The sequence below is a fragment of the Colletes latitarsis genome, chromosome 9, assembly GCF_051014445.1.
Source record: "Colletes latitarsis isolate SP2378_abdomen chromosome 9, iyColLati1, whole genome shotgun sequence".
Taxonomy (NCBI): Eukaryota; Metazoa; Arthropoda; class Insecta; order Hymenoptera; family Colletidae; genus Colletes; species Colletes latitarsis.
Genome location: NC_135142.1, coordinates 22,368,440 through 22,381,538, shown reverse-complemented (window position 1 = coordinate 22,381,538; position 13,099 = coordinate 22,368,440). Strand labels below are relative to the sequence as shown.

Genomic DNA, 13,099 nt, shown 5'->3' with positions numbered 1-13,099 from the left:
CTTTCGTAGGACTCGCATCTATCAACATCTGCTATTGTTTGCATCGTCCCTCGATAATACGATCATTCTTAGTCTCAGCAAGCCAGCTGATTCTACGTTCCTCTACGATCCACGGTCCAAAGAAGACTCGAGCACGGTTAATTAAAGGAGAACCGTCGAATATCTCGGCAGTAAAAATAACCACACACTCGCCGTCGAGGCAAGTGGTGGAAAGTGTACAAAGAAAAGCGCGAGACGTCGACGATGAATGCTGCCGCGGACTCGAGCCTCCAGCTCTCAACTATTTCCGGTATTCTCGTCGCATACGAGGAGACGGCGACAACGTGTCCTATACGCGACGACAAAAGGCGAAATATGGGTTGGATCATCCGAATGTTCCGGCCGCATCTGCATGCTCGGCTAGCAGGACCACCACCCCCTCCCTACTCTGCACATTTCGCCCGTAATCACTGCTCGTGCCTTCGTAATAAATATAAAAGTACCCCGGGTGGGCGTTGGGGGGGAGGGGATCGGAGGGTGGATAGCTGATAGTAACGCGACTGTTGCCTTGTCAGAAAAGACCGGATGGCGAAGCAGCGGGGGTGGACAGGGTGCCAGTATATTATTTGGCGGGCCTCCAGCCGGCCGCGAGGCTCACTTCGTGCTTTTCATCTTAGGCATAGTTTTTTTTTTCCTTTCTTTTTTTATACATTGAACAAAAGGGAATACCATACACTCTCCGACAGCCAGGTGAGCCGGGGTATCGATGACGCGCCGTTCTTGTTCTCTTGATTTTACATTTTTTTCCGCGTACGTTGATTTGACATTTTCGTGTGCATTGTGGACCGACGGCTAAAAAAGGCCTCGATGCCGGGGAATAAAGGACCCGGCGAACGGGTTGCCCGGGAAGGAGGACGCGATTCGCTGATACAGCGAATGGTTTTCACTGCTAGTCTTTAGGATTCAAACTTATACGAAGCATTATTGATTTGTAAAGTAACAACGTTTTTTATTGCAAAAAACCCCGTTGCTTGTAGGAGATAATGAGTAGAAAGCGTTATAAATAAGTAGAATAAGCGTTTTGGTCAGCCTCGAAATCAATGCGAAAGATTTATACGGCAATAAGGTGTGAATAAACCGTACCGTGAGACCGTAATCGTTCCTTATTAATGTTACCCGTAATTAGTGATTTATAGAAGCAAATATTTTCTACCATAAATCGTTGAAAATTATCTGCTAAAGAAGAGGCGAACTCGAACGACGGCGTTTGATCGTCGTCGCGCTGATTTCTCTCTGCTTCGGATTCATGAGACAGAGACACCTTGTTTGCGTTGCTCGTGTTGATACCCCGGGGGCGTGATATAATAAGTATGCAAAGTATATAGCACTGGTAACGACGACGAACTAGAACCGAAAAATGGAAATCAAATGAATACGAATGGAAGCAACTGTAAACTATACGGAACAGCCTTTCTCGCGTATAAGTTTATTTCATCCTGTTATGACCTCCCGTCATTTCTAATTTACTCGAACGCGTCGTATCTGATTAATTTTCTCGAGGATGTTGGTTTAATTTTTATATATTCCAATATATAAATGATCGACGAACTCGTGCAGCGTCAAAAAGCGAAAACAGTTTCAGAATTCGTGGCTCGAATTGCTAAACAGATTATTCTTTCGACCGCGATTCCTCGCGTTCGCGCGTTCGCGAGATATTCGCGTTTGATACGTTTCTGTCTGATAAGCGATTACTCGGCTACCGCGCGTTCATAGGTAACCATAGATAGATACCGGCCTCCGAAGATCCCGTGTACACAGATTTCCCAGTTCGATCGTTAATGTACATCATTCGGATAAGGATCAACATCTCGTAAATATAAGCCGGCGGAGACCCCGTAACTTATAGCTTATTAAACATGATTTACCACAAAGTGGGCACAATGTAAAATAAATAACGATAACGGCAAGCGGGATGAAGACACGAATGGTGACAAAAAGAATCGCCGGAGGAACGTTGCTGCCTGGCTAGGATCCGTCCGAAAAATCGACGCGTTTCCGGGTCCGTAAATGGGCGTTCGTAGCCAGTGGTTCTTAACCTTTTTTACGACGAAACAACGAATAATCGGACCTTGACGACAATTTTATTCGTCAAAAATATGATACGTTCTTAAGAAATACATTAGCAAATGTGGTACCAGCACGATGTTCGACACACTATGTTCGAAGGATGAGAAACACGCGGAGATACTATTTGCTGGGCCGAAGTCTAGATTTAACAACCCTAGATTATTTTAAATAATACGAGGCAATGTTACTTACAGAAGTTTTGTGAGGTTCAAGGAAGTAGACAATAAGGTATAAATGGTACTCTTGCGAGTGCAGGCGTGGAGGAGGTATCAAACTTATTTTTTTAAATGGAATGTCCAATTTTTGTGCACCTCTAGATTTTTTCTTGCGGGGAGCATCGAAAAATATTGTGTATAAAGATACGAAATTATTCACCGTGTGTCACGATAGAGGCACAATATCAGAGACTACAACGTTGCATCGCTGATGGCCGCCATATTGAACACGTTTCCTGAAAACAATCGAATATCTCAGAAACGGTACGTTTTAGGACAAATGTACTTTAGTACTTTTATGCTCAGAATATTCCAATCTGTCTAAATCGAGCATAAAACATTGGACATTTAAAAAAACAAAGTTGCTGCTCTATGCCTCCTCTACTAAAAGTAACATAGTTCGTGAGATAGACTGTATACTTGTGAAAATTGAATTGTGAACAGGTTGTTAGGTCATAGGCCATTGTTTAAGATAATCGAGATATCTAAATGAACATAGCTCGTTAGATAGACTGTATACTCGTGAAAATTAAATTGTGACCAGGTTGTGTAGGTCGTAGGACTTGCAGAACCTGATGTTTGCGTATAGATATTCGCGAATCTGCAGAAATCTGAGTATGGAGACCGGTTGTGGTCCGTTTGGAAGCGAGGTTAAGAACCACTGCGCTAATGCATCGGCGGCTACCTTCCGCGCGCTTGCACCGAGCGCAGTAGGATGAGTGCGTGCCTAGGCTGCATATAAGCGGTGCATTGACAGACCGCGGCATATGACTCCCCATTGGCGAACGCTTAGAGAGCGCATAGCCCCGCTGCGTGGGAACTGGAGCACTCTGCATACGGAGAATGGTTCGCTGCGCCACGACTCTGCGTCTAAAGACGACGAAGACAACGACAAAGAGGAGGAGGATCTGGACGATGCGGTGCAGCACGAGGCACGAGATCCTCTCTATAAATCACAGCTCGAGCAGTTTCTCTCCGTGCAGGAGGTGGAACAATATCCTTTCCTAAGGTCTTTGCCTACCGTGCGCCTACCGTGCTCACGCGGTACCTGTACTACAATAGTACCCTAAAGCATCCGCGATACGAGAGGAGCGGCTGATTAAATGCAAACAGAAAGAACGTACCAAACGCTCGTAGATTATGCGCCGCGGATTCGATTTCGATCGCCGACACCGATCTTACGAGTGCCCGGGAAACCCTTTATTTACGAATACCAAACAACGTTGTTGCGGAACTTTCGCGCCGCTCGTTTCGAAATTATCGAATTTAACACGCGTACGAATTAACCGTGTAAATCGAGGAGTCGCTGTACTTCTTGCAAGATTTCGTTTGCGTAAAAGATATATCCGATTAGGTAGATTAATCGTTCCGTCGTGAAATAGCGTATTCCTGGGAAGCTTTTGCTTCATAATGGCTCGTAGATTTTCTATTGGATCAGGCATCAGGGCAAATGAAATTGCCATTCTAACAAGGAAACGTAAATTCACTGTTTTCACTCGTGGCAGAACCAATTGTTCTGGATCGTTATCCTCCCGAAGCATCTGTATATTAACGGCCAAACCACTTCACTGCGGAAAGTAACAGATTTCTTTCGTATAATTTAATCATCCGTGTCGCATATAAAATACCGATAAACACACACAGAACACGGATAGACGCGGGGATCGAAACAACCCCGAACACGAACTTTTATCGAGCGTTTAACGGTTCGTTGAATCAATGCAATTTTACAAGAAAACAGACTCTTATTTCTGCATCGAAAACATTTCCAGAGAAGGTAAACGACAATATATCTGATTTATGAAAAATTGATAGAGTAACTTGTCTTCAAATGAAATATCAAATTCGAAGGGAAATCGTTAAATTGGTAATTTCTATTGGATTAGTGTGGACTATAAATTGTTAACATTTTATTCCCGCTAGCGTGGGATTAGAACTCATTTATAGATTGTCGGTGAAACCTTTCTAACTCATAAAACGTGATAAAATGTGTCAGTGTTTGTTCATAAATAAAATTAGTACGACCTTACGAGTGGTTCATTATGTAAGCGGTTAAGTCCAAGTATCTTAACAAATAATAAGTGTATTGCAATGCTGACGGCATGCATCGCATTCGAAGTACAATAAAGTGTGAATAAATCGGTTTGAAAACACCGTGCAACTCTGAATGAATCGCATTTCTGGCGACGCTTCTCATATTCGCCAGCAGAGGGATACACTCAGCCTGTACCTCTCTCGCAAGTGCTCGACTAATAGCCAGTCTAGGGAACTACAAACTTGACAATATGCCTTTTGAGCCTCTCATCGAAACACCTAGACTAACTACCCCACGAAAACAAACTTATCGCATAATGCATGCACAAGAGGTTTTATATATTATTAGAAAACTACATAACCTTACCAACTCAAAATAGAACAAAACGCTAACTCTCATTCTAAATACAGATTATAGTGATACAGGAAAGAAAAAGAAGAAAAACATAGAATGTCTAAGGCTGCTAGGATTGCTTTACTGAATGAGTCCCACTAGCAGGCTCAGGACGAAGCACTCCCCTATCTTTTACTGTTTTTCTGCTATCTTGCCTGCTACTGTGCATCCGCGAGAAGTTAGCTAGCGAAAGGGATGCAAGTCTGATTGGTGCCTAGATCCCCCCACTCTAGTTTAAAGCGAGGACAGGTGGAGGAAACAAAGTACTCCCAACTTCTCGTAGATATACAATACTTCCTACAACAGCAACGCGTTAATTGAAATCGTTTGAAAGGAGGTAGTTTCATACAGAGCACAAATTTTTCTTGCACGACATAAAAGATTGGACGTTCTCCGCTTGCACCAATGGCGGAACGTTCGTTTCAGCCGCTGAACGCGCATTACTTTCGAGGACAGGGCTGCGTAGTTATCATTTCGTCGTTAATAACGCGACTCCGTCGAGCGAATCGAACGGTGATGGACGCTGCTTGCGACGGCGTTCTTTTCCGCCTATATCAGCTGTATTCACGTAAAAATACCCGTGGAAATAGCGGTTCCGGGAAGTCGCCGCGTATCGGGGCAGCCAGTCCCTGTTAATATCTAAGCACCTAAATCACAATGGCACGTCATACGCGCGGACCGCGTTAAATCACGATGCGTCTAGTAGCTCGTCCACGGATCTCTCGGCGATTCTGCCCGCTGGAGAGGGACAAGAACATTCCGGGTCCGGTTAGCCGCCATTCATCACGGACAGCGCATAGCCGCGGTTTAAAAAAATGCGTATCGTACACGCGGACGGATCACGCTCGCGCACGCTCGTGAGATCTTTGACGCGGTTTCCGCGGTCATTAATAATGCTGCCCCGAGGCGGCGAGGCGCGCGAAAAAATAGCGCTGCCTTCGGGCGGGGGCGGGAGAGCGTACGGGCAGAAAAGAGGATATATCGGGCCAGGAACGAAACCAGGAGCAGACAGTTCCGACGCGACGTGTGTGGAACTGTCTGTTGCACGGTGTTTAAACCGTTTACCCTGTACCGCCGATGCGCGGCGATAAGTGAGCCCCCGTATCCGATTCGACTCGCTAACGAGAACCGCGACGAGGATCCTCCGCTGGATCTCGACCAAACACGCGCTAAATTCTTATCTGGTTCCGCAAATTATCGATGGACTAATCGATCAGTCGAGTGCATATTTTTATTTCGACACCTGCGGATGTTTAGGGTCAACTGCCCTGATATGGAATATGTTCCTAATTTGGAATACTGCAATATTAAAGCGATTCTCGCAATATTGGCGATGAATGCAATTAATTACTCGTTGCCACTAGCGTGCATATGCCCGAATTTCAAAGTAACCTTCGTAAAAGAATATTCAAGCAAATATCACAGTCTAAATTTTTGCAAGGTGATCCTTGTAAGTGCATCAGCTTTGTGTAAGCTCGATTATTTCTTCAATTATTAATATAAACATAGTATTCCATATTACGAGCACTATGAGCCTCCATTTCCTAAACCATTATTATATTTTAAATTTGACTATTACCAAAAAAAGTATTCCATATTAGGGCAACTGACCCTACCCACCCTAGTTGGGAGGGACAGTAACGTTCAACTTACGAATCACGAAGAGGGTTCGTTTTAACACGTTCGCTGCGTCAGAAATATTATGGATGCTCACCGAGAGCGACTAGTTTGGTAGTTTAAGTAGACATTGATATGAAGCTCCAACTTGCAGAATAATTATTAGTTTATCCGTAACAAATAAATTGTCACAAAACACAAAGGTCACGAAAGGCAGCGAACGCGTTAAGAATCATTCTTCACAACGTAGCCGCGGAATTTGTTGGGATATCGAGTATTTAGAGCCGTCACAAAATATTACGTTCTCGAATTCTTCAACGCGAGCACCTCGTCCTCCAACGCGGACACTTTTCCGGACAATTTTCGAACCTGCTCGTTCAGTCCACCGACGTCGTATGGCAACGTATCGGAGGATCCCGCCATTCGATCGACGCATTTATTCAAGATCGCGTCCACTTTATCGGCCCCCGGCTCGTGAGCCAAGCATTCCTCGATCAGTAAATCACCGATGCTCCAGTCCTTGATGAAACGGATGTGATTACTGCCGAGGTACCAGGTCATCGATGCACGACATCGATAAGACCACGGGTTCCCGGCGATCAAGATTTTCCGGAGTTTCTTCAGCTTCTTCAGCATGTCCGGCGACAAGCACGCGCGCAGTTCATTATGGGCGATGTCCCAAACTTGTAGCTCGGGCAGCAGCTCGTAAATTTCAGAATCTATATCGACGACGCGATTCCGCCACAGGATTAACGCCCTCAGTTTCGATAATCCTCTAATCCACGCGGCATCGATCTTGCGGATCTTATTGTTGACCAAACCGAGCACTTGCAATTTATCGAGCCCCCTGAACGCGTCCGGTTCGATTTCTTCCACGCCGCATCCGGTTATGTTCAGCTCGATCAACGAATTAGAGTATTGCAGGAAAGAATCCGTCTTTATTTTGCTGATGTTCGAATTTACGATGTTGATCCCTGCTGCTCCTGCTGGTATCTGCAACTGTTCAAAATTTTTAATATTAAACTATGTTGGATCAGACACAGTTTTTGTTTAAGAACTGTACAATTATTAATGCATGATTATTGCATGAACTGCTTGTTTTCGAGTTGTGTATTCAAATTTTTACATGCAGAATAACCGAAAGAATTGATCGAAACATATTACACCGTTTAAGTTTGCATATTTGTAACGTCGATCTGACACGAAAACGAAGAATAAAAACACTGTCGACAACGCTCTGACAGCCACTTGAAATTACCGCATGATTTCATAGTAGATGTTAGAAGTGACCTCCATCGGATGTCACACAGTCGTTGATACGCCGTATCACGGACTGTCGCATGCGTTCGAACACTTCTGCTTGATTTCTATCTGAATTGCATGCATTGATTACGCTGCGTGTTATTGATTGCTCGCGTTGCGTGAGAGAAGGTCAAATAAGATTGCTGATACGGTTTCTCGGTATTAGTTATAATAGTTCTTGTATTCGCATCAAAATTGCTCGCCGTAGTTCGTTATGGATTAACGTATGCATTTTCGAAACGAAGGGTTTATTGTACCACTTTAGGACCTTTTTCTCAGTTTTGCTTTCACAACTATTTTAAATTATTTACTTCCAAGGATTCTTCGAACTTATTTTAAAAATTGTATTTCAAATTATTTCAAAATTATTTTAAGCACTTGTATTCAATTTATATTGGTTTTATTTAACATCAACTTTTATTTATTAAAACAATGTGTAAAGTACGAACAAAAATTGGCTGATTAATATGGAATATTATGTAACTGATTTACATGTATACAGGGTGTTCGGCCACCTCCGGGAAAAATTTTAATGGGGGATTCTAGGGGCCAAAATAAGACGAAAATCAAGAATACCAATTTGTTGATGGAGGCTTCGTTACAAAGTAATTAACGATTAAATTCAAAAATTTCAAATCGTTGTGGAAAAATTATTTTCGGTTGCGGGGGTCAATTACAATCATTTTTGGTGAATACACATACCTCCGAAATCCTATCCATTTTCGAGAAAAAAATTCGAGTAAGTGCTGAAAGCTTTGGGTGAAAAAAAATACTTTCGAATCGTCTTGGAAAAATTATTTTCGGTTGCGGGGGTCAATTATAATCATTTTTGGTCAACAGACATACCCCCAAAATCCTACTCAGTTTCGAGGAAAAAATTCCTTACCAAAAATATAATTTCTGACCAGAAATGTCTGCCCGAATTTTCATCCAATTCTTTAAAACGTCATAACTTCGGAACGGATTGGACGATTTTAATATTTAAAAAAGCAAACTATGCATATTTTGATGGAGAATATGTACAAATCGCAAAAATATTGGAAAAGTTGGTCCTTGACCCCGCAAAATGAGAAAAACCCCATAAAAATGGTCCAATTTTCAAACAGCCATAACTCCTACAATTGTGAATATATTTCAATGAAACTTTTTTCTGAAGTAGAGCTCATGGGTACCTACAAAAAAGTATTAGACAACTTTTCTGTAGGGCATCAAACAAAATTACTAAAAATGAAAAAGCAATTTTTAAGAAAAATCGACCAGGGTAGGTGCTTAAATTTTTCGACGAAAAAAAAAATTTTTAAATCGTTCTAAAAAAATTATTTTCGGTTGCGGGGGTCAATTACAATCATTTTTGGTCAATAGACATACCCCCGAAATCCTACTCAGTTTCGAGAAAAAAATTCGAGTAGATGCTGAAATTTAAATGTTAATAACTTCTTAACGAAGCCTCCATCAACAAATTGGTATTCTTGATTTTCGTCTTATTTTAGCCTCTAGAATCCCATATTTAAATTTTTCCCGGGGGTGGCCGAACACCCTGTATATTATTCGGTGATTCTAGTTTGAAAAATCCTAATCTTCAGCGAAAAGATACGTAAATAGAAAACAATTTCTCACGTTTAGCTGATTCAATCCCTCGCACTGGTACCAATCTTCTCGACCATTTAATCCCGGACTGCAGGTCGCGATGCAAGAAACCACGACCGTCGCAAGGACTACGGATCCGAGCAAGACTTTCATCTTGCGGAAAATTTTTGGAGCAAACTATGCTTCCTCGACGCACGATTCGTCTTTTATACGGGTTTGTACCGACGACAGTCGAAGCTTTGGTCAAGGAAAATACAAACCGGGGAAGTATTGACAATTGCAAACAAGAATTTATCTGACAGCCCATATTGTGCGAACGACGACGCAATGTATACTAAATAGCACCAGTGTTTCTCAAATGGGAGTCTTAAAACTCTTAAAAGAAACACGAAACATATTATAGCATTCTATAAAGAGGTTTGGATCTCATAAAATGTAAATAACGTTTCGAATTTTGCATTATTATTGAATCGTCGATAATTGAGACTTTTATTTTATTGGGAAAGATTTTCCTTGCGAGTCCCAAGGATGGCCATTTTCGAGTGTCCTTTCCCGGCGATCGCCTTGTTTGGAGGGACGTCGATTATTGAAAGTATGCACGCGACATCTCGAACGTTTCAATGGCCAGTCGATTGTGAGAACGAAAAGGACTCTGATTGAATAATTAGGATTCTGGATTCGTTCCTTGCAGCCACTCGTGTCACCGATGTTAATGCCGCGTTGAGTCGGAACCGGTTTCGACGCTCGAGAGACACAAAATTGATCGCAATGCCTGCAATTTGACGCCTCGTGAAACTCCCACTTTAACTTCCACGGAAACCCCTTCTGCCGCGTATTAAAACGTTCGGGATAATAACTGTATGATTTCACGCTAATGGCAGTCGACACACTGTCTCGCGCTGGCTTTGCTAGTAATTTGAGGACTCGCGTTTGTCACGTTTCCGAGCTACTCATTACCGTTTGCCTTTTATTGACGCTTTATTATATGTCAAATCCATTTCGACGCTTTCGCGATCGATGCACGACATTTTAAAATCTTCTCTTTTACGTATAACAAAAAGTTTAAGAAAAAAGATATAATAAAATAATTATTATTTATTTTCTTTCGTCCAGAAGAAAAGGAAATATTAACTCTTTGACGTACGATTTAATTTAATTTTTCAAATGTACACTATTTAATTTTGTTTAAATTTCTTCGTACTAGAAGTGGCCACGAGAAAGAATAGATTTATTTTACGAATACCTCGTGAATGTAAAAATGTGGTGATTTTAATATATAAGACTCGATGATAAGTAACCCCACGATCGTGAAACTTGTGTCAGACTCGTAATTGTACGGCAAAGGGTTACCGTATAAATTTTATAACGAGAAAGAGCGAGTTTGCATTTTTGAAACTAAACGTTGCAACTTCTGGCAACGTCACAGAACGCGACAAAACCCCGAAGGCTGCTATTATAAGAAAAGGGGTGAAAGAACGATTCGACGTTTAATTATTCGGCCGCGAGGGGTGGAAAGCTATGTTTAGAATTTCGAAGCGTAATTGTCGAAAAGTTCGAGAGGTAATTTCACGTCTGCCGGCGTCCGAATTCCCATCGCGTTTTGAAATATCGAATGATGCTCCTTCGTGATAACACCTACGTGTTTTACAGGCATTAAGCCCCACGCAAACTGTGCCCCGGCACATAATAATAAAGCGCGTTACTTCGATCGTACTGTAATCACCCGAATAAAGCCACCTGACGATGCCGCGGCGTGGGTGCATTTGTCACTCTCGTGCGAGGCGAATAAAGTGTTTGCATACTCCTATAAAACGATGGAATACGCCGATAACGGGCCCGTGTACGATAAAGCCACCGCGTATCTGGCGCATACATCGCGATAAGGAGAGACTGCAAACCGATCCAAAATGGCGTAAAAGTGCGTTAACCGTAAGTTAACATCTGCTCAGACATTCTACTGCTACACCAAACGCGACGTCGATGCTCACAACTTTCGCGAACGCCCCGCAGTTCATCGGGCTTACGAATATTTTAGTTGAAAAATAATCTCGATGCGTGGTAATTTCGTTTCCAAGCGTGTGAAATAGTGGGACTCGCTCTGAAGCTTTATATTTTAGTGTTTGGATACATTGATTACTGTTTGTGCAAAAAAGAAAATTACATGGACTGTATTTAAAACAGTATAATAAACTTGAAGATAAAATAAAGATTTCAATTTCAGTTTTTGACGGTTTGATTTTGATATATTCAGGACAAGTGGATGGCAAGTTTGTCTCGCGACGTGGTAAATAAATTCAGCTCGAATTTTTCGAGTAAATAAATATCTTCGAGCGTCGTTCGCGTGCAACCGTTTAGGTTTGTAATTAGTCAAGATTCGAGCACGCGTATCATGCCCGTTATCCTTTATCGGTGTCAGCGATAAAGGGGAACTTACGATGTGACCGGCACCTGGCTGTCTCTGTCACCCCTTACAATGAAATTCCCCGTGTATATATTTAAGCTTTTAACATATGTACGTACATTCGAAACGTGTTATACACGCACGGCCGAGTGTATGAGAGGTCTGCATATATGCATAAGCGCGGTGCACGTGGAGCACCGGCAAATCGTAATGCTGTAATAATGGATGCACTACCAGCAACAGTTGTCCAGCAGTGCGAGGGGACGCGAACAGAGATATGGAGATCGAACGGGACGCGGTAGACGGAGAAAGAGGAACTGAATAAGTAGCATGAGCTTGTTCCATGCGTGTTTCGCGCGCACGAACGACGACTTTCCCATCTAAATGCTTATTTTAAGAAGCATCGATAAATTTCACTTCGTACCAATGTTCCTTTTTCGAACAGTTCGATGAATAGACCATCTACGTAAGTGATTTTCTACTGTAGACAATCGAATTGTGGGGCTATAAACATCTGCCGTCAGTCAAAATCACTGTTGGGGAATTTTGAACAATGGAAGTTTTAATAATAATTTTAAAAATTCTTTTCGAACGAAACCCATCGAACTGCATCGAAAGATTAAAATTGAAGCAAGTACAGAAACGAAGAAAATAATAAGGTAAGTATTATCCAAGATATATTGACGGAGTGGTTCGATGATTATTTGTGTTGGCTCGGGAAATTCCTCGCTGATAATAGCTAAGCGTGGAAACAACACGTGTGCATATTTATAAATCCCGATATGGTTGCGTCACCGATAAAGCAGCCTTAAAAAAATGGAGAGTAAAAATTGCATTACGTATAAACAGCTCGTATTTCACTAGCATACTAACAAGTCACCCGGCTCGGTATCGCGATTTTTAACAACGAAAATAGGTGGACCATATGTACACCCTATAAAATGATAAGAGTTATAAATCAAATTATGAATTTGATTGTGAAACGTGTCGCGTGGCTAAGGTAAATACATTAGTCGGTTTCGTGATCCGAGAAATCTTGCGTCCCGAGCCCTGACAGCATTAAAGAATCCATTAGGAGGTACGGAACCCCGCGTTTATCAAAGTACATCTAATATAAAAGCAAATAAACACTTGTAATTTAAATTTACGATCCTATCAAAATTCGATATTCTGTGTTCTTGTAACTTCATCGCGTGTCGGGGCGAAATAGCGTTAACTCGTCATGCGATCTGAATAAACGTTCGACTGATAGCAATTATCGTTTCCAGTGCATCTTTAATCTGCGCACGAGAAAGAAAAGTCATCGGTGAAAGATCAGAACGATTATTTAAAAATATATCGTAATGTCTCGCGTAAACGTGTTAATTTCATAACGTCGCGGCTGTTAGGCTCGCTTTCAGAATTATTTATCGCGTAACTGTCGCACGATTAAAATAACGCTTC

General features: G+C 42.0%; 1 protein-coding gene across 1 annotated transcript; it reads right to left on the bottom strand.

Moving 5' to 3' along the window:
- Positions 1-6,516: 6,516 nt before the first annotated feature.
- Positions 6,517-9,445, bottom strand: LOC143345502 (uncharacterized). The gene is made up of 2 exons (XM_076772680.1): positions 9,286-9,445; positions 6,517-7,365 (listed from the first exon to the last, which is right to left on the bottom strand). The coding sequence occupies exons 1-2, from the start codon at positions 9,406-9,408 to the stop codon at positions 6,664-6,666; spliced, it is 825 nt and encodes a 274-aa protein (XP_076628795.1). The 5' UTR covers positions 9,409-9,445; the 3' UTR covers positions 6,517-6,663.
- Positions 9,446-13,099: the final 3,654 nt, after the last annotated feature.